The sequence below is a fragment of the Periplaneta americana genome, chromosome 4, assembly GCF_040183065.1.
Source record: "Periplaneta americana isolate PAMFEO1 chromosome 4, P.americana_PAMFEO1_priV1, whole genome shotgun sequence".
In the NCBI taxonomy this organism is placed as follows: Eukaryota; Metazoa; Arthropoda; class Insecta; order Blattodea; family Blattidae; genus Periplaneta; species Periplaneta americana.
The window spans coordinates 200,660,549-200,679,256 of record NC_091120.1 but is presented as its reverse complement, the minus strand read 5'-3'; the positions used below and the strand labels follow the sequence as shown (position 1 = coordinate 200,679,256).

General features: G+C 32.7%; 1 protein-coding gene across 4 annotated transcripts in view; it reads left to right on the top strand.

Annotated features, from left to right (window-relative positions):
• The window catches only part of LOC138698607 (protein Son-like), a 76,058-nt gene extending 60,426 nt beyond the window's left edge, over positions 1 to 15,632 (top strand). For 3 of the 4 annotated variants that reach the window (XM_069824653.1, XM_069824651.1, XM_069824652.1), the window contains one exon: positions 5,158 to 15,632. In XM_069824653.1, the coding sequence (XP_069680754.1) occupies positions 5,158 to 5,271 (114 nt within the window). In that variant the 3' untranslated portion in view covers positions 5,272 to 15,632. The remainder of the gene's footprint in view (positions 1 to 5,157) is intronic. The other variant, XM_069824650.1, reaches the window with a different exon arrangement.
• Positions 15,633 to 18,708: the final 3,076 nt, after the last annotated feature.

The window sequence follows — 18,708 nt, the reverse complement described above, 5'->3', positions numbered from 1 at the left end:
TTGTTTTACTTTCCTCTATCTCTATTTATAACTAGCCGTACCCGTGCGCTCCACTGCACCTGTTAGAAATAAATATAAAGTAATTACATAATTAAAATAGGACGTTTGATCCAGGGAACATTCGTGTTTGATAGAAGGATAAATAGTTTAATATGTTACTTAATTTAAATTGTATTTAAATAATTAAAATGCGATCATTTTGGTCCAGAGAGCAATCATTTGGTTCAATGACAATTCTTTTAACATGTTTCTTTTATTGTTATTACATGCAACCATAGTTTAATGAAGATTGACATATCATTTAGTTTTAATGTGTATACTTTATATTACTTGCTATATGTTTCAGAAGTTACTGTAATAACATTGTAGAATTATGTCCATCGAGAGAAACTACACTTTCCAATGGTGAAATAATAATTAAACAATTAATTAGCTTCCGATATTACTTCATACAAACACAGAAACATTCTCTTAGGCTATGTTTAATAGCTTTCGATTGTTGTTGTCCAAGGCCCCTTATAGACGGAGTCATTTGTTTTTATTTCAGTACAGCCCCTTAGAGTGCGTTGTTATTGTTATTTTAAAACTCATTTATCTCATTAAATATCAGTCCTATCAAAATTTTGTATAGAATAGAACTCATCGGAAATTATTTTTAAAGAAACTTTTGTTATGTAACATTTTTCATGAAATATTTCGATTTATTTAATTCAGGCCCCCTTATAACTCCCCTTTTAAATAAAGTATTTTGAATGCCATATAGCCTAAAATCTAAGTTACAACGAACTTAATTTTTATTCCAATTTTCATATAAATCGGTTCAGCCATTATCGCGTGAAAAGGTAACAAATATCCAGACAGACAGACAGACATACAAACAAAAATTTCAAAAAAGCGATTTTCGGTTTCAGGATGGTTAATTATACATGTTAACACCAATTATTTTTGGAAAATCGAAAATTACCAGAAAAATTTTGTCTACAAATTAAAACAATTAGAAGTAGAGTTAGTAGAAGAAAAAATCAGCAGATACAAATTCAATTGGCTAGATCATGTAAGAAGAATGGAAAATTCAAGAATCCCAAAAATTATGATGCAGTATAAACCTAAAGGACATCGTCGACCAGGAAGGCCTTTAAGAAGACTGCTAGATGGGGCCGAAACAGGTCTACAGAGGCCTAATTCGTGAAGGATGATGATGATGATGATTTTGGCTACAGATTTATTATTAGTATAGATTTGTTTGTTGTACGAAATAAATGGGGTGGAAATGATTTAACTGTACAGATTGTAGGAGGCAGTAGAATACATTAGAATAAATAAAAAACTAATATGAGTTTTGTAATAAATTAAGTACGTTGTTAATTAGAAAATTAGGCTGAAAGTCTGTGTAGTTGGGCAACAGTGCATCACTGGCTCATCTACGAATACACACACACACAAACTCAGGCTGAATAGTGGCATTCCGTCCCTTAGTCACTGCAGCAGGGTTGCCAGACTACCTAATGGCAGGAAATGGTACATGTCAATATTTTTATTTAATTTGCAAGAAAACCGTCCATTTTATTGAAAAGAAATAAATCATTCCTTATTACTTTATCTAATCATGGGTGTAAAAATCGGAATTGCACAGATGGTACTTACTGAGTAAAACAGTGATAACTAGGGCTAGAATTTTGATGACCTATAAATCATGAAAAAAATTCCCTAAAACAATTCATTTGTGACCTAAAAGTCTTTCAGAAATGCCCTAAAAATTGATCTTACATAATTGGCTTAGTAGGAAAAGAGGTTTTGTACTACTTAATATTTAGACTTACTTACTGGCTTTTAAGGAACCCGGAGGTTCATTGCCGCCCTCACATAAGCCCGCCATTGGTCCCTATCCTGAGCAAGCTTAATCCATTCTCTATCATCACATCCCACCTCCCTCAAATCAATTTTAATATTATCTTCCCATCTACATCTCGGCCTCCCTAAAGGTCTTTTTCCCTCTGGCCTCTCAACTAACACTCTATAAGAATTTCTGGATTCGCCCATACATGCTACATGCCCAGCCCATCTCAAATGTCTGGATTTAATATTTCTAATTATGTCAGGTGAAGAATACACTATTTAGACTAGTAATTGAATTGAATTCTAGTACCAACATTTAAGTTTTTTAATTTTACATAATTTTTTCTAAGTAGTACATTTTAAATAACTACTAGTGGCTTGTGCAGCAAATGCTGCTGCAAACTAAGTTCGTTAGACTTTCAAATAAACATTTTTCAGATTTATTTTCAATGAAAAATACTTGTCTTTTTAATAGTTATTTGCTTCCATAATAATGAAACATACTTCCTCTGAATGGATTTTTTTAGGCCAAATACTTTTTCTTGAACCCATCCAACTTCAGTTTTTGAGTTTCAACGCGAAAACGCAAGTATCAATGTCAGGACGATAGCAGTAGCTATTTCAGGTCATTGTGGATTGTAGGCAAAAGTTAAAAAAATGTCAGGTTTGCTAAGCTTTCGAACAATAGCATTTTCGTATAGCTGCTGCATGTAGAACTTGAAATGTAGAGCGTAAAATCATTTTATCCTACTAAGAGATCTTGCTGAAATGATTTGGAGACTACAAAATTTTCTAGGCCTCTTATTTTATCAGTAAGTAATACCTTTTTATATATTTTCCTTAGGAACTGTAATTTTTGCGCTCTCTCGAGCCAATACTGAAGACAATGACACATCAATATCTACACTGCACCGCCATTAAATATATGAAAAAGACCCAACCCGACTGGGTTAATAAGTTTAAAAATATTTGATTTTTAATAACAATATTATTATCTTTAAGTTTTGTAGTTATATATAGCAGCCACTCAGTAAATTATAGAAATGAAGATCTAAATTAAAATATTCTCTACATTTACTTACATAACCTCAAAACGTTTCACTTTCATGTCATCAATATAGCATCAATATTATGTACAATTAATGAAAAATAGATGCATCATGATATTAACTATAATAATATTTAATTTCTAATGATAATAATGTCATCAAACCACCTCAAGTTCCGTAGATTTGAATATCCAATACACAGCTGTATTATACACTGCAGAATCAGTTTTTAATAACAAATTGAATTGAGCTCTAAATATGTCGGCAATCCTGCAGGTCATGGCCTTCGTGTAATAGCCTATTGTTTATTGTAGTGTGTGTTTTGTTCTGAAATTCAATCAAGTCGGCTGTGATTCTATAAAATTAGTTCTCAAAACTGACAACAGATGGATTTTGGAAAATAGGAAAATCATGTAGGAAAATTGACATTTCACTGAAAACTACCACTTTTCCGAAAAACTTTGGGTTCCAAGCTTCAAAATGAGGGGCCATTTATTAAAATCCGTTCAGCCGTTTTCCCGTAATTTCCATTACCAGTTCAAATTATATATATAGATTTTACCTGATGTAGTTTCCATGTAGTCAATCACAAGGCCACGCTTATCCGGAACTAGCAGGTATAGAGGAGGTCTGTATTGAAGGGGTGGTTGGACTGATCCATTACATGGGGTGTGCTACGTTAAAATGGCAATATTTATGTAGAAAAACGATTAAAATATTATACAAAATAATCGATATTAATGGACAAAATATGTAGAGAAAATATCAAAGGAAATAAACATTATTTTACCTGCTTTGGTAATATCTGGTAACAGTTGGCAACATAGAAAAGCAGGCCATATTAGCTTCTTAGAAAATAATCTTACTTGAACCACACTATACCACTTTCAACATGGCTTCCACTAGCATATGAGAGGCTCAGAGCATAAGTGGTGTAACTCCATTTCAGATATTTCTGTGAAAAATGAATATTTCTAAATTAAATAAGTCTAGAGAACATTTAGTACACAAATGAAGTGCTGGCATCTGAGCACTGTGATAATTTGTATACATATTTCCTTGCAAGGAGATGCACTATCACCTTTACTTTTTAACTTTGCTCTAGAGTTTGTCATTAGGAAAGTCCAGGATAACAGAGAGGGTTTGGAATTGAACGGGTTACATCAGCTGCTTGTCTATGCGGATGACGTGAATATGTTAGGAGAAAATCCACAAACGATTAGGGAAAATACGGGAATTTTACTGGAAGCAAGTAAAGAGATAGGTTTGGAAGTAAATCCTGAAAAGACAAAGTATATGATTATGTCTCGTGACCAGAATATTGTACGAAATGGAAATATAAAAATTAGAAATTTATCCTTTCAAGAGGTGGAGAAGTTCAAATATCTTAGAGCAACAGTAACAAATATAAATGATACTCGGGAGGAAATTAAACACAGAATAAATATGGGAAATGCGTGTTATTATTCGGTTGAGAAGCTTTTATCATCCAGTCTGCTGTCAAAAAATCTGAAAGTTAGACTTTATAAAACAGTTATATTACCGGTTGTTCTTTATGGTTGTGAAACTTGGACTGTCACTTTGAGAGAGGGACATAGGTTAAGGGTGTTTGAGAATAAGGTTCTTAGGAAAATATTTGGGGCTAAGAAGGATGAAGTTACAGGAGAATGGAGAAAGTTACACAACACAGAACTGCACGGATTGTATTCTTCACCTGACTTAGTTAGGAACATTAAATCCAGAAGTTTGAGATGGGCAGGGCATGTAGCACGTATGGGCGAATCCAGAAATGCATATAGAGTGTTAGTTGGGAGGCCGGAGGGAAAAAGACCTTTACGGAGGCCGAGACATAGATAGGAAGATAATATTAAAGTGGATTTGAGGGAGGTGGGATATGATGATAGAGAATGGATTGATCTTGCTCAGGATAGGGACTAATGGCGCGCTTATGTGAGGGCAGCATTGAATCTCCGGGTTCCTTAAAAGCCAGTAAGTGAGTAAGTATTTCCTTGTAACTGAAAAGAATGGATATTCTTGCTACAAAATACGCCAGTAACTCCATTTTCATGAAACATGGAATTGCACCATTTGTGTTCTGAGACACTCATATACAATAAATTACACAACATATTCTGTCTCTCTCTCTCTCTCTCTCTCGTTTCTCCTCTATTTCTTTAACAATAATTGTGATTATGTACAATTGTTTAAAAAGAAAATGGCTAGAAGATATGCATAAAGATTTTGTTAGATGAGAATTAATCATTTGTTGCAGGTTCGTGTAAATGGAAACGAGTACAAGCCAAGCGTTGCAAGCCCTAACAAGAAGCAAGCTAAAGCCGAGGCCGCTACAATCTGCCTACAGGCACTGGGTGTGCTGCCCCCCTGAGTCAAGTTCCTAAATCTGGTGTGTACAGGGTGTTTCATAAACAGCGTATTTTTATAGATGGAATCTCATCTTGTGATAACTTAGTTGTATCTGAAAGGCTTTGCAGTAAATTTCTGTGGTATAAGCATTCAGTCTATTTTGCTTTTAAGATATTTGTGATAATTAAAGCCGAATGAATGAGAGTATGTTAATCCTTTTGCTGTGCCTGAACTTTGTGCCCTTCAATCGTATTAGAATGTTAAATTTCCCACATTTGTGCTACTAATAGGTTTAAATTTCGGAATACTTTTTTGTCAGACTATGAATATTTGAGGTTAAATTCGCAAAAAAAAAAAAAAAAAAAAAAAAAAAGAGCTATAAACATAACAGAATGTAAAGCAAGAGGCCATACTATTTATTGAAATCACTTGCAGTTCACAGGTTCAGTAACAGAGTGAGCTGACAGACAGCTGAAGATAGACCTGTCTTTTGTTAAAATCTGTTGTGTTGTCATTATTGAGCTTGCCACCACGATTCCTACATAATAATATTTGTGATCCAACGTGAAAGCTAGTATGAAAATGCCTTATATTCTGAAAAAAATATATCAATTATTACCTTGTATATATATGATAAGTTCTGTGAATTATATACTGATAGGTTAAAAGATAACTTTTTTTTTTATAGCATCAGAAGTTGAAGTATTTTCTTTGCCAGTGTGATAAGTTTCGTTGTTCTTTTGTTTGTTGCTTTCATTAAAATTTTCTTCTTCTTTTCTTTAGTATGAAGTTAAAGGGTACACTTTTGTGAAAATTTTTCATTTTTTGTCAAAAAATATATTTTTAGTTTTTAGCATTAAAAAAATTGTTAATGGTCTAAGGTAGTTCTGGGGTAATTTTCATGCATTTATGCCCCTCCAATTACGTGTTTCGGAGGCCATTTTTAAAAGGCATTTGCATATGTTTATATTCACTTAAAATATTTCAAACTCATTTTTCTCTGCTTTTGTTTTTTTTTTTTGCACATTTTGCTTTCCTAAAAATGCTGTTTCTCCAACAAAATTCGTACTATATGAATATTTTTTTTTATGAAACTCTGTTTAATATGTGTGTAACAAAATATTCTATCACAATTTTCTTTAAGTCTCACATTTGTATTTTGTTTTATTTTATTATTATTTTTTTTTAATTTTTAATTTTTTTATTTTTTGCAAGAGGTGCTAATTTTTTCGCTGTTCGTAGTTGACAATATAATTTTTTGAATGGGGTAAAAGAAATGAAAACACTGGATAGTAAGTTTTGTTTTGGAGTGTTTGAAAGTTATAAAAAAAATGTAATTTCAAATAAAAATGTTAAAATTTGTAGGAATAATAGTGATTAAAAAAAATTAAATTTACAAAGATGTTAATAACTCACACATTCATAAACCAAATTACACGAAATTTGGTATACACACTATTTATAAACAGTACAATAACTGCGAAAAATGTCAGATTCATACCTTTACTTGCTTAGAAAATTGAAATTTCAACTCGTTGTACCCTTTTAGCTTGCAAACATTATGTTGATGATGATGATGATGATAATAATGATAACAATAGTAATAATAATAATTTGTGTAGGTTAAATTGTACAAGGAAAATTAGTACATTGACCTCCTGCACTGCAAACTTGAAGTTCTGTTATGCTTTTTTGATGAGTTACTATTAATTTTTAATTTTTAATGAGAACTGGGGATTACGATTGCAGCGCTCGGTACATGCATAATGTCATTAAGCCATATTTATAATTGCTGCACTAAATAAAGTTTCTATTTTTATTTATTAATCATGTGTAAGTAAGTGGCCTTTGCTTGCTAATAGAATGTGATCATTTACAGATCCCTCTGCTTGCCATTGTTTCATGTATTGACTTGAGATGTTACATGTCATTGTTTGTGTTTTCCCTAAAATCCTCCAGAGTCCATGCCCACACTGTGTAGTATTATAATGATGAGTAGAATGACTTGTTCTCAGCAGAAGGGTTAAGCTTTTAACTCCAAGACATGTTGATTGCTACAAGAAAGGGACAGGGTTGTCATCTAGACTGCTGGGTATAAATATTATCTCGTATTATATACCCTTAAATACAAAGTAACCTCAGTAGACAGTTTCACATGATTATGCCATATGTTTTGCACTTATAACATGTGAGTGCAAACTGTCAGCAAGATGATTAGAGGTTTCGAGTTATGGATCTTAATCAAGCAATGAAAAGTGCTAAAAAATTAATAGAGCTAAAAAAATTAGTTTTTTTTTTTTTTTTTTTTTTTTTTTTTTTTTTTTTTTTTTTTTTTTTTTTTTTTTTTTGCCTGTGTTTATTTCTGGCTTAAAATGTTGAACAAAGAATTCTTCTGTTTGATTTTTCAAATGTAATACAATCAGTCATCTTATAATTTATGATTGAAGCACCACAGTGGTCTAGTGACTAGAGCACTAGACTTATAATCCTGTGGATCTGGGTTCGATCCCTGGCATACCTCCGGGTCCAGGTAATATGGGAGTTTTCTCCGGGAGCTCTGGTTCCCTTGTGGCATCCCAACAAATCTTCATCATATAGCGTAGACCAGCCTCCTACGGCGCACCCTGAGCAATGACTCTGGCAGTAAATTTACTACACAACTGACTTCATATGGGTTAATGACGAACAGCCAAATACCTGCCATTAGCAAAAAAAAAAAAAATAATAATTGATGGTTTTCACGAATGGTTTAATAGCACACATTACTCTCGTACTAATTGGATGATCGTTCACCTCTGCTGACGCATGTTGACGTAAAGTTAGTAGTCAGCTAGTAGGCCTTGGCCCTCCATGGCCTGTCAAGCAATGGATTTGATTTGGATATAATCAATAATATAACATTTTATGATCCAACAAAAATTACATTTGGTAGAGAAGTTGATAGTTGAAGATGACAATAATCGAAGTTTTATCATGTATAAACGTACATGAATTTATGTTGCTGAATATTAATGATGATAGTTCATCATCATCATCTCCCTCTTGTATCTTTACTCACATGTTTCAATGCAGAAAAAATAATTCGAGTTCATTGATATTTTTCATTTACTGTTCAATTATTCCGGTATTTTGTGAGTCTGAGTGATGGTAACCCTGTAACAGCATTGTAGTATTGCTACTGTCTGTGTGTTAGGAGGGTGGGAGATGAAACAAAAATACGTCTAGCTCATGTACCTATTTAAAAATTCCAATGAAGTAATTTGAGTTTAAGGGGCTTTATACAATAGCATCCTAGCAGATATTTCACAATTTAGACAATAATTTTAAAGCAATTTGATTTAATGTCAATTCTTTAAATTTGACCACAAGTAAGTAATGCTAAAGGCTTTTTTTTCTGCCGGAACACCATATTTCATATTTCATTATTTTAATCTTACAGTAGAACCTCAATTATTCATTATAACATATGGAAAGGGGTTGATGGTTAAATGACGGATTATCTGCTTTATTTGGACAATACTATAGTTCAGTGTTACATTACAACAGTTTTTTTTTTAAATTAATTACGAACTGATCATGAGCCATTTTATAAAAGTCTGTTATTTTCCTTTGCACTTTAGCAGCATTTAGTGTTTTATTGATATTCATTTTAGTTCTTCTCACGTGAAGAATGTCCTGGTAAATGGTACCTTCCTCCTGCTCCAGGATACGCAACAACATTACCCAATTCCAATGCTAATGGTGACGTAGTACACAAAAAGTAGTCCTAGTTAATCTACTGAATATTAATGAATTAAAGAAAAGGAATTAAAGATTTATATAATGAGAACTACTTGTATGGAAGTTATAATGTCTAGAAATTCGTGTCCACTAATAAAATCACCAAATTTATTATTCAGTGCAATAGTAGATTAACTTCCTTCGAACAGTACTCGTCCCATTCAGTGAAAGTGTGAAGTAATTTTGCCTCGCTTTGTAGATTAATTATGCTAGTGATTGTATTATACATGTTCAGAAACAATTGAATATTGTTATAACATCGGCTCTACATGTACAACAAAACGAACAATGAACCATTATCAAACAGATTGTGAAGGAACAAATCTTCCTTCCATGACATGAAGAGGTAAACAGTTATGGTATACTGTAATTGGCTCTCATTCCAACTATGACTGGCTATTTTGTAATTAAACAGATTTTGTTTAGTACGAAATAGAGAATGCCTTTCATTATTTTCGTAAATTATGAACTTGTACAAAACGAAAAGTTTATTAATCATAATGTGTATGGCTTCGTGAACTTCATGATTTTGAATATTGGTAGTACTGTATTGGTATGATGCTATACATAGTCTCTGTTCTTAACATAACAAGCTCTACAGCATGGGTGTGATAATAGAGTGAATCACATTCAATATTTCAGCGGAGTAATAGATTTGTACTGCCATGTTTTGTTGACATTAGGTTTATCTTCGGTGATTTATGGTTTTTACGTAATGTTCGATTATTTAAAAAAACGTGGTTAATTTACAAAATGGATAACTGGGGGATGGTAAATCGAGATTCAATTCTATTTAATTTTCTAATATAAAGTTTTGTGATTAAAGGATGACCAAAAATTGACTTCATAGCTACTGTGGAGTTATATTGGAGTGTAGGCTTTCACAGCCGGCGTCAATAGCAGAAAAGTTTTCCGGGCTATGAGGCCGTGGTCTGTTGGTTGTGAGACCAAACGTTTCGTTCACTGCTGCAGTGAACATCTTCAGTGGTGTCTATTGCTGGTGCGGCTGGTTCTACTGCGTGTGCCGATTACAGTCTGCGCTAGCTGCATCGTTGTATATATAGTGCGGGAGGGAGAGGGCTTGCTGTTGTCGCCTCGGTCCGTGCTCGAATGTGCTTCGCGGGCGGGTTTGCTGTTTTCCACGCGCTCCGCGTCCGGGGTTGTGTTGTTTAATTGTGCTACGCGGGCGGGTTTGATGTTGGTTTTCCTTAATGCCGGATACCAGGCTTTGTTAACCTTGAGGCCTTCTTCTTTTCGATTGAAATTGTTCTTATGTTTATATATTTCAATCGCCTCTTAGTGTAGCCTCGCGTAGAAATGTGGTGTGTCGCTGAGTGTATCGGTGTCTTCGAACCTAATTTTATGTTCCGCACTATATATACAACGATGCAGCCAGCGCAGACTGTAATCGGCACACGCAGTAGAACCAGCCGCACCAGCAATAGACACCACTGAAGATGTTCACCGCAGCAGTGAACGAAACGTTTGGTCTCACAACCAACAGACCAAGGCCTCATAGCCCGGAAAACTTTTCTACTACTGTGGAGTTGTTAGTTTTATTTGGTAAAAGCAAATAATAATAATAATAATAATAATAATAATAATATTTAAAATATTTAATTCATGTAACTACCTTTCAATTTGTAAACAAGTGCCTGAAGCTTAAGAACTAGTAGTAATGAAAATCTGCTAACAGTTTGAAACAAGTTGGACAGCTGGTTATTAGAGTACTGTACTTTTTGTTTGAAAAATAATTTTATTTATTTAATAAAATTCACAAACATTTGGATCAAGTGCTTTTAGTCTTCTGACTTTCTAATAAAGTTGACCATTTGTTGCATTCCAGTGATTCTGAAGTGCTGACACTCCTTGAGGCAGTCCTAACTCATATCAACAATCTTATTACAAATGCTTTGCCAGACAGTCATGATGAGTTATTGTGCGAAATCCTGCAGCAGTTCCGTTTCTTGGTGATTCTAGAATAATATCCTTTTTTGTTAAAAGATGAGCCCATGTTTTTTCGTGACATGCAATTTAAAAATAATTGGTACATAATAGTAGTTCAGAAAGCCATGCCCATTCACTGTCACAGCAACACACACTGTCACAAAAATATAATTTATTCTTTATTACACTTGGTTTTAAAATATTTTTAGTATATAGAAAGATGCAGTCCATAAAATTAGGCAGAAAAGAAAATTAGAAATGTTCAGTTTTACTACTGTATGAAGCCCCTTAATTGTGTTCTTGTGAAATGAGTAAAACAGAATTGCGATCTTTGACAGCTTAACCTAAAATAATTTATAATGAAAGTGGGTTAGTTTGGTGATAAACAATAATAATGGCATATTAAGTTTCTTTTAAGAGTGAAAACTGGTGATATTTATTTAAAATTATAATTTTTCCTTCTCTATTATAGGAGAAAAGATTATTTTGGAAATAAGTACATATTTTGTATTTTTTGAATTACAAAATAATGATCAAATATTTTAGAAATAGTTTTTGTAATATATATATCAGCTTAGTTGAATTGACTTCTGAAAGACTGATAATAATGTAGGAGTTGTGGATGCAGAAAGTAATCAGTTAAGCATCAGATGTAGAAAAAGAGGAGAAAGAAATGTACATTAACTCTCTGACATATTTATTGGAATCATAATCAAATGGCCCATGTCATTCATATTAATATATTTCTGTATTACTGATAATGTAAAAGTCGTAGTGTTGGTCTGCAGTTATCATAAAGCTAATATAAAATTGCTAAGGAAAATCAGCCGAAAATGTTCACTGAATTCCCTTACATGTTCTTAATTATACAAGAAATGCTTCTGTTTATGTTGTTGAAAGATATTTAATGAATAAGATTAATATTAATTTTCTCAAAGTTCATTATTTTGCCTAATATTTTTGTACTTACCTGAAGGTGTAATTAGTTTCTTTATAGAAACTGGAGATTTGACTTACTAGTGCCACCAGTGGCAATTCTACCTGTCTGTTCCTTAGAATAATTTGAAAATGTTACAGAGTATGTGATAAATGAAAAAATATTTAATGAAAAGTTGTTCCTTTATAGACTTACAAGATTATCTGTTGCTCTGAAGAATTTTGTTTCAGATTGCAAACATTAAAATTTGAAAATGTTAAATCTCAGAATACCCTTCAGAAATATAGAAATTTCCGTTTTTATTTGTTAGATTTCTTTATTGTCCTTTAAGGCATTGTTTCTCAGATTATCTAAAAATAAGAATTAAAAAAAATTATTTGGTCCACTGTAAACTATTGAATGGTTTTGAGTGGGTGAAGAAAGAATAATGCTGAAACTGATCAGGAAGAGAAAAAGACATTGGTTGGTTCAGTAGTTAAGAAGAAACTATCTACTGAAGAATGAACTGGAGGGAGTGGTCAATGGGAGAAAAGTTCAGTGCAGAAGAGGATATCAGAGGATAGACAACATTAAGATACATGGATCATATATGGAGACTTATGAGTAAGGCGGAAAAGAGAGAAGATTTGAGAATGCTGAGTTTGCAGTGAAGGATCCACTCTTGAATAGAAAACTATGAATGAATCAAATATGTTAATGTGGGCAGTTCCATGAAAAATTGGAGAAAGAATCTGAAAATAGAAAATCCCCATATAGAATTGAAGACTTGAAATAAATAAGGGTCTAAGTGCCATACTTGTGAGAATGGTGTTTTCACTGGGATAATTTATGTACTAACCCTATAACATACAAGGATCGAAGTACAGACTCATTCCTTTATCGTTTTATTTGGTATTCATAGATGAATATGTGCCAAAAGCTTGAATGTATCTGATGATTAATTTTCCTAAAAAGTTTGAAAATGGCACTTAGTCAGGTCTTCAAAATATATTGTCAGTGATGAAAAATTTCCAGAAAATTTTAAATTAAAAATTTCCCGTCCCTTTTTTTAGCTTATTGATTTAGTATGTTTTATGATTGTATGGATAATTATAAATTTTCTTGAAACTTACTCCTTACGAAGAATTTTTTTTTTTTTTTAACTCCATAATAATGGTAATTTATTCTACATCTTGATTACAACTTTTAACACTGTATCACTTGGGAATAAAAATATGCATATAACTTTCACGAGTTAACTTGAAGTAAGTTTAAAAATACCTTAGTTAACTAGTTTCAACTTGAGAGCCCTTTTCAGCATGTCCTTGCATCTTCCGGTGTCTTTGCCCCCGGTTAACATGTGAAAGTCATGTATATCTTTTAATTCCTAAAGTAATTTATTGAACACTTCCTACCATTGCAGGCTGCCTACGAAGACAAAGTATAAAATAATAAGGAATACAATTTCGCATGCATGCATACATACATACATACATACATACATACATACAAACAAGTAATCTGACAAATTTTGGTGAAAATGAAAAGTAATAATACAAATCAATTTATCTTTAAAATATTAAACTAAAAATTAGAGCTAAACTATTTCAACTATTTGACAGTTGAAAAAAGTGTTAAAAAATACTAGTAATAAAAGAAAAGAATTTTACATTTTATTACAGTGATTCTTATAAATTTGGAGTGATCCCTTTATTGCTAACAGAGCTGTAGTTTTCAGGTTCTGTAGGTCTGGGTGGAAAAGTTTCCCAAATCTTGACAGATACAGTTATAAATTTTCTTAAAAATTTTTCTCCTTATTAAGTAACTTTTCTAACTTACTGATTTTGTTACTTTTTATGATATATTATAATTATAAATTTTTCTCAAAAATGTTTCCCCTATTAACCTTTGTTTTTAAGTGTATTGATTTTGCTAAGTTTTATAATTGTACTAAGACAGCCTCATGGTCTAGTGGTCAGAGCTTCTGGCTATAGTTCATGAGCTCTGGGTTTGATTCCCGGTTAGAGCATAGGAATTTTTCTCTTAAAGAGGTTTATTCCTGTGTTCGTCCATGGTCTGGAATTTAGGTTAAGTTTAGATTTAAGACCTCTCCTGGTACCACATAATCATAATCATAATCATGCTATCATATCATCGGAGTAATGTAACTCCGCCTTCCAGGTGCCCAACCTCAGAAGTGGGTTACAACTAAGCCACTGTCAGGAGAGAAGGCCAGAAATGTCGAAAAGACAACCTGTGGCATTGGTTAAAAAAATAAATAAATAAATAAAAATTGTACTGATATAATTATAGATTTCCTGAAATTCTTCCTTAATAATTGTACTGATATAATATAATTATCACTTATTTCTGTAGATGAACTAATTACTGTTCGAAAAGCCAACATATACACAATAATTTTTTAACACATAATAAGATGAAAACTATTCACATACAAATCAAAATACATCTGGATGTAAAAATAGATTTCCTGCAAGTTAAGTACATTTTTGAGCAGTTTGAGGACTATTTCAAAGTAACAAAGTTATAAAATTTCAGCTGTAATAGAGAGATTTATCATGTAAAGTTGCATTCGTGATGGATTCGTTCATTTTAGAGGTTAGTTCCCTTCATTAATACATAAGAAGTATATTGAAAGGATTATTCTGTTTACTCTCATACTATCCTTGGCTATCTTGACTTGTCCAACTGTTAGTCTGTTGCTAAGGAAAGTGACATCAGAAGAGTGACATAACTCATCACCATTGCTAAGCAATGGTGTCTCCGTTGCTAAGAAGTGACTTCAGATGTTGCAACTCGTGGCTAACGAGAAAGGCTACAGCATGACGTCACATTCTTAGTCATAACATGGCCAACACTGAACAAGTTTATATATAAATGCACATTTAACGTGAGTTTAATATAGCAATTCCTTTGTTTTTTAGAACTTTGAACATATATTTATATTAGGTAATTGTCAAGTTGGCCATGACTAGACCAAGATAACCATGTGACTCTGATTCGTGCCATAGCATGTCTTTCTTGTTAGCCTCATTGCAACTTCTAAACCGTTTTTTTTTTTTTTTCATTTGAAACTCGAGTATAAATGTTTCACGTTAAATTTAATTTGCTAAATAATACATTTTCATTGCTGTCCTGAGAAACACTGCTTTAAGGGCATCACATTTGTGTATTAGGATTTCTAATCAAAGATGATATTCAGAACATATCTCAGATTTTATTTTAGTGTTTTGTACATTTACAAAGTATATTATTCGGTATCTTTAAAAACTAATAATTCAGTCTACTGTTTGAAAGAAAGTTTTTGAAGTTTAAGATGTAATGTCTTGTTCCTTTTTGGTTTTAGTAGGCCTACACATTGCATTTTTTATGTTGAGTATTCATATTACCAATGTGGTGTGAAAACGTCAATTGTCAGAATTGCATTTATGAAAACTACTGCAGAATTGTAAAGCATTCGTATTTCTTCTGCCGTGTATGCTGCATGTTCAGTCTGCTGTTTCATTGGTTATCTTTGTACGAGTTCTGTTTAGATTCAGACACACAAGTCTTGGAGTACCATTGTTACCTTGATTTCTATAATTTGATGAAGCTTGTAAATTCTCTGAAGACATGTATCCCTGCACCATCTAGTGGCTGCACAAAGACTGATGTAAACATTTTTGTGTAGTCTTATAACTGTATTGTGTATATTTTATAGTAAACCGTGTCTTGGATTATATTGATTATTATTTTGAACTCAAGAAATCCTTTCATTTCCATATTTCCGTAAAGTACACTAGTTTACATTTTCATAATGGCTAACAAGTGAACTGTTAATCAGGTCATATCGAAAACTCCCCTCTAACTGCGCACATATTTAGAGCACAAGGCAGATAAAAAAATAGCAGTAATAAAAAATTAGCTGCTTATACTAACTATAAGGATTGTTGTACTTCCTTCTTTGTGCTCTTTGCAGCCCTACCTCGAATTTCCTACCATTAGTTTCGTAAACCTTAACACCTAGGCTTTACTTTTCCTGCTTTACTGTTTGGTTAACCTGTGACAGTTTCAATGCATTGTTGTAATTATTTGAAGCTTTCCTATAACAAATTTCTGGATTTTCGTGATGACATTATAGAAAGAGGAAAGAATTTTTTTTTTTTATTTATTTCAAATATACAGAATAAGGAAATATAATTACAAAACAAACAAAGAGAAATACAAATAAAATAATACAAGCAATATAGAAAGAAGATACAGTAGTATTAACAAAATTTGAGACCGAATGAACAGCGCTCGTGCTCGGTCACAGTTCAGATATAATATTAAAATAAAAAAATAATAATATAAATAAATAAGTAAAATAAAATAGGAACTAAAATATAATTACAGCGGCAATGGAATTATATAATATTAACACTATAGAAGAATAATATCGCACGTGAAAAGTAGGACTAATATATATTTCAAAATTATAGAATACAAATATAATATAGGTTGATTAATTCATACACATAGGCTATAAATTTATTTAATCAAATTGAAGATATTAACACGTTTCTAATTTTCTTGTTATATGTTAGTGGGTTACATGTTAGAAGTTCTGGGTGTAATTTAGTTAAAGCATTGTACAACCGAGGGTCAAAATTAATGCTATGCTTTAGACCAGCAGATGTGAGACATTTAGGTTCTACTAATGTTGAATTAATATTTCGTCTTGTGTCATAATTGTGTGTCTGTAATACAAACTTATTACGATTTTTATGATAAAATTTTAACAGCGTATACTTATAAATTTGTTCAGTATTAAATACATTAAATTCAGAATAAATTAATTTAGTTGGATAATCGAAACGTTTCTTCAAACAAATTTTAATTATTCGTTTTTGTAGTAAATTTAACGGACTAAGATTAATTTTTGTACTTCCACCCCAAACAATTATACCATATTGAATGATAGACTGAATAATGGCCAAATAAACATTTCGTAGAACTCTAATAGGTAAGTAGCATCGAAGATTAACGAATTTATAAATTGTTTTACGAAGCCTCTTACAAAGATAAGTAATGTGATGAGGCCATTTTAAATTCTGAACAATAATGATACCCAGATATTTGACATACGTGGCTTCTTTCAAAGGTGGACATTTACAACTTTTGGGATCTAAACAATTTTCACTGTGTATTATTAGTCTATATTTATCGCTAAATTTTAAATTTTGAACACTGGCAGCTGTTAACGAAAAAGGAACTAAAGTTGATTTAGATATATTTAAAGAAAGGAAGTTGGAATTAAGCCATTTTTTAACAATGTTAGCACCTATATTAGCATTTCTATATGCTTCCTGCCAAGAAAAACCACTGAAAATAACTACTGTATCATCCGCATATGAATATATAGATCCATTAAATTTTTCTAAATTTATATTTAGCAGATCATTAACATATCATTGATATCATTCTTCATTCTGGTAGGTTAGGCCACAGAAATGTTGCAGCAGACTGGACGCTGGATTGGTTGACATGGATCAGTATAATGGCCGGCCAGGTCTCCAGACCTAACACTCTTGATTTTTTTCTTTTGGGGCTACATAAAGAACTTGATATATGAAGAGAAAATTGAGAATGTGGATAGAACATTTTGTAGCATTTCTGGGGTGACTTTAGCACAGGCTTCAATGATACGGTTCTTTATATGTTCGACATTCTCAATTTTCTCTTCGTCCTACCAAGCTCTTTATATAAACCCCCCCAAAAAATCAAGGGGTGTTAAATCTGGAGACCTGGCCGGCTTTTCTACTGGTCCACGCCGACCAATCCAATGTCCAGAGAACTGTTCGTTCAGTCTGCTGCAACATTTCTGTGGCTTAACCCACCAGATTGAAGAATGATATCAACTCTTGCCTCTTTCGATAATGCCATCACGAAAATCAAGAAATTTATTACAGGAAAACTTCAAATAATCACAACAATGCATTGAAACTGTCATAGGTTAGCCAAACAGTAAAGCAGGAAAAATTAATTAGGGCTATCAGAATTGCATAACAAAACCTTTTCCAAAGCCTCCTTAGTACCGTACCATGTTACAAAATATCTGTAGATGCAATAACCAATGTTTGTGTCATTATTACAGTTATCTTTAAATAACTTGAAAACGATTAGAGATATCTGAAAACGGATTGCACCATTGTTTTTCTCAGAAAATTTCACATGATTTTGAGTACCTACATGACGCCCTTTCCATTTAAAATTTCGAAGTTGCGTTAAAAATGGCGGGTTTTGAGGTAGCTGAGGTCTAGAATCGAATGTGTCACTGGTAGAGCATTTGGTCTTCCAAATACTGGTAACACCTATAGTAATCGAAAATCAAACATATGGAAGATATTTACATGGTTCCAGACTTTTGATTCATCCCTTGTGTATATATATTATACTGGGTGTTCAGTTCAAAATGTGTCTTGGCTCGCTGTATGCCGTCATGTGGCTAGCTGATGAGCCTAGAGAATTCAATCTTCCTACACTTCCGCAGCTCAGATGTATAATCTAAGAGGCAGAGAAGTTGGCTAGCAAGTACGGCGTTCATTCTGAAGAGTACGTGCCGATACCTACGGTAACGTCGGTAGTGGCAGGAATGTGAACTGTTTGGAAATACGTACTGTCGGGGTATGGGGAGAGGGTTAAGACGATTACTTACGTATTTGTTGACATTAACTTCGACGGTCAACATGGACACGGAGCATTTGATTTGTGTTGTGGAATGTTACCGTACGCAACCGATGATAACAAATACCCTGCGTACGACTTGCCGGCGCA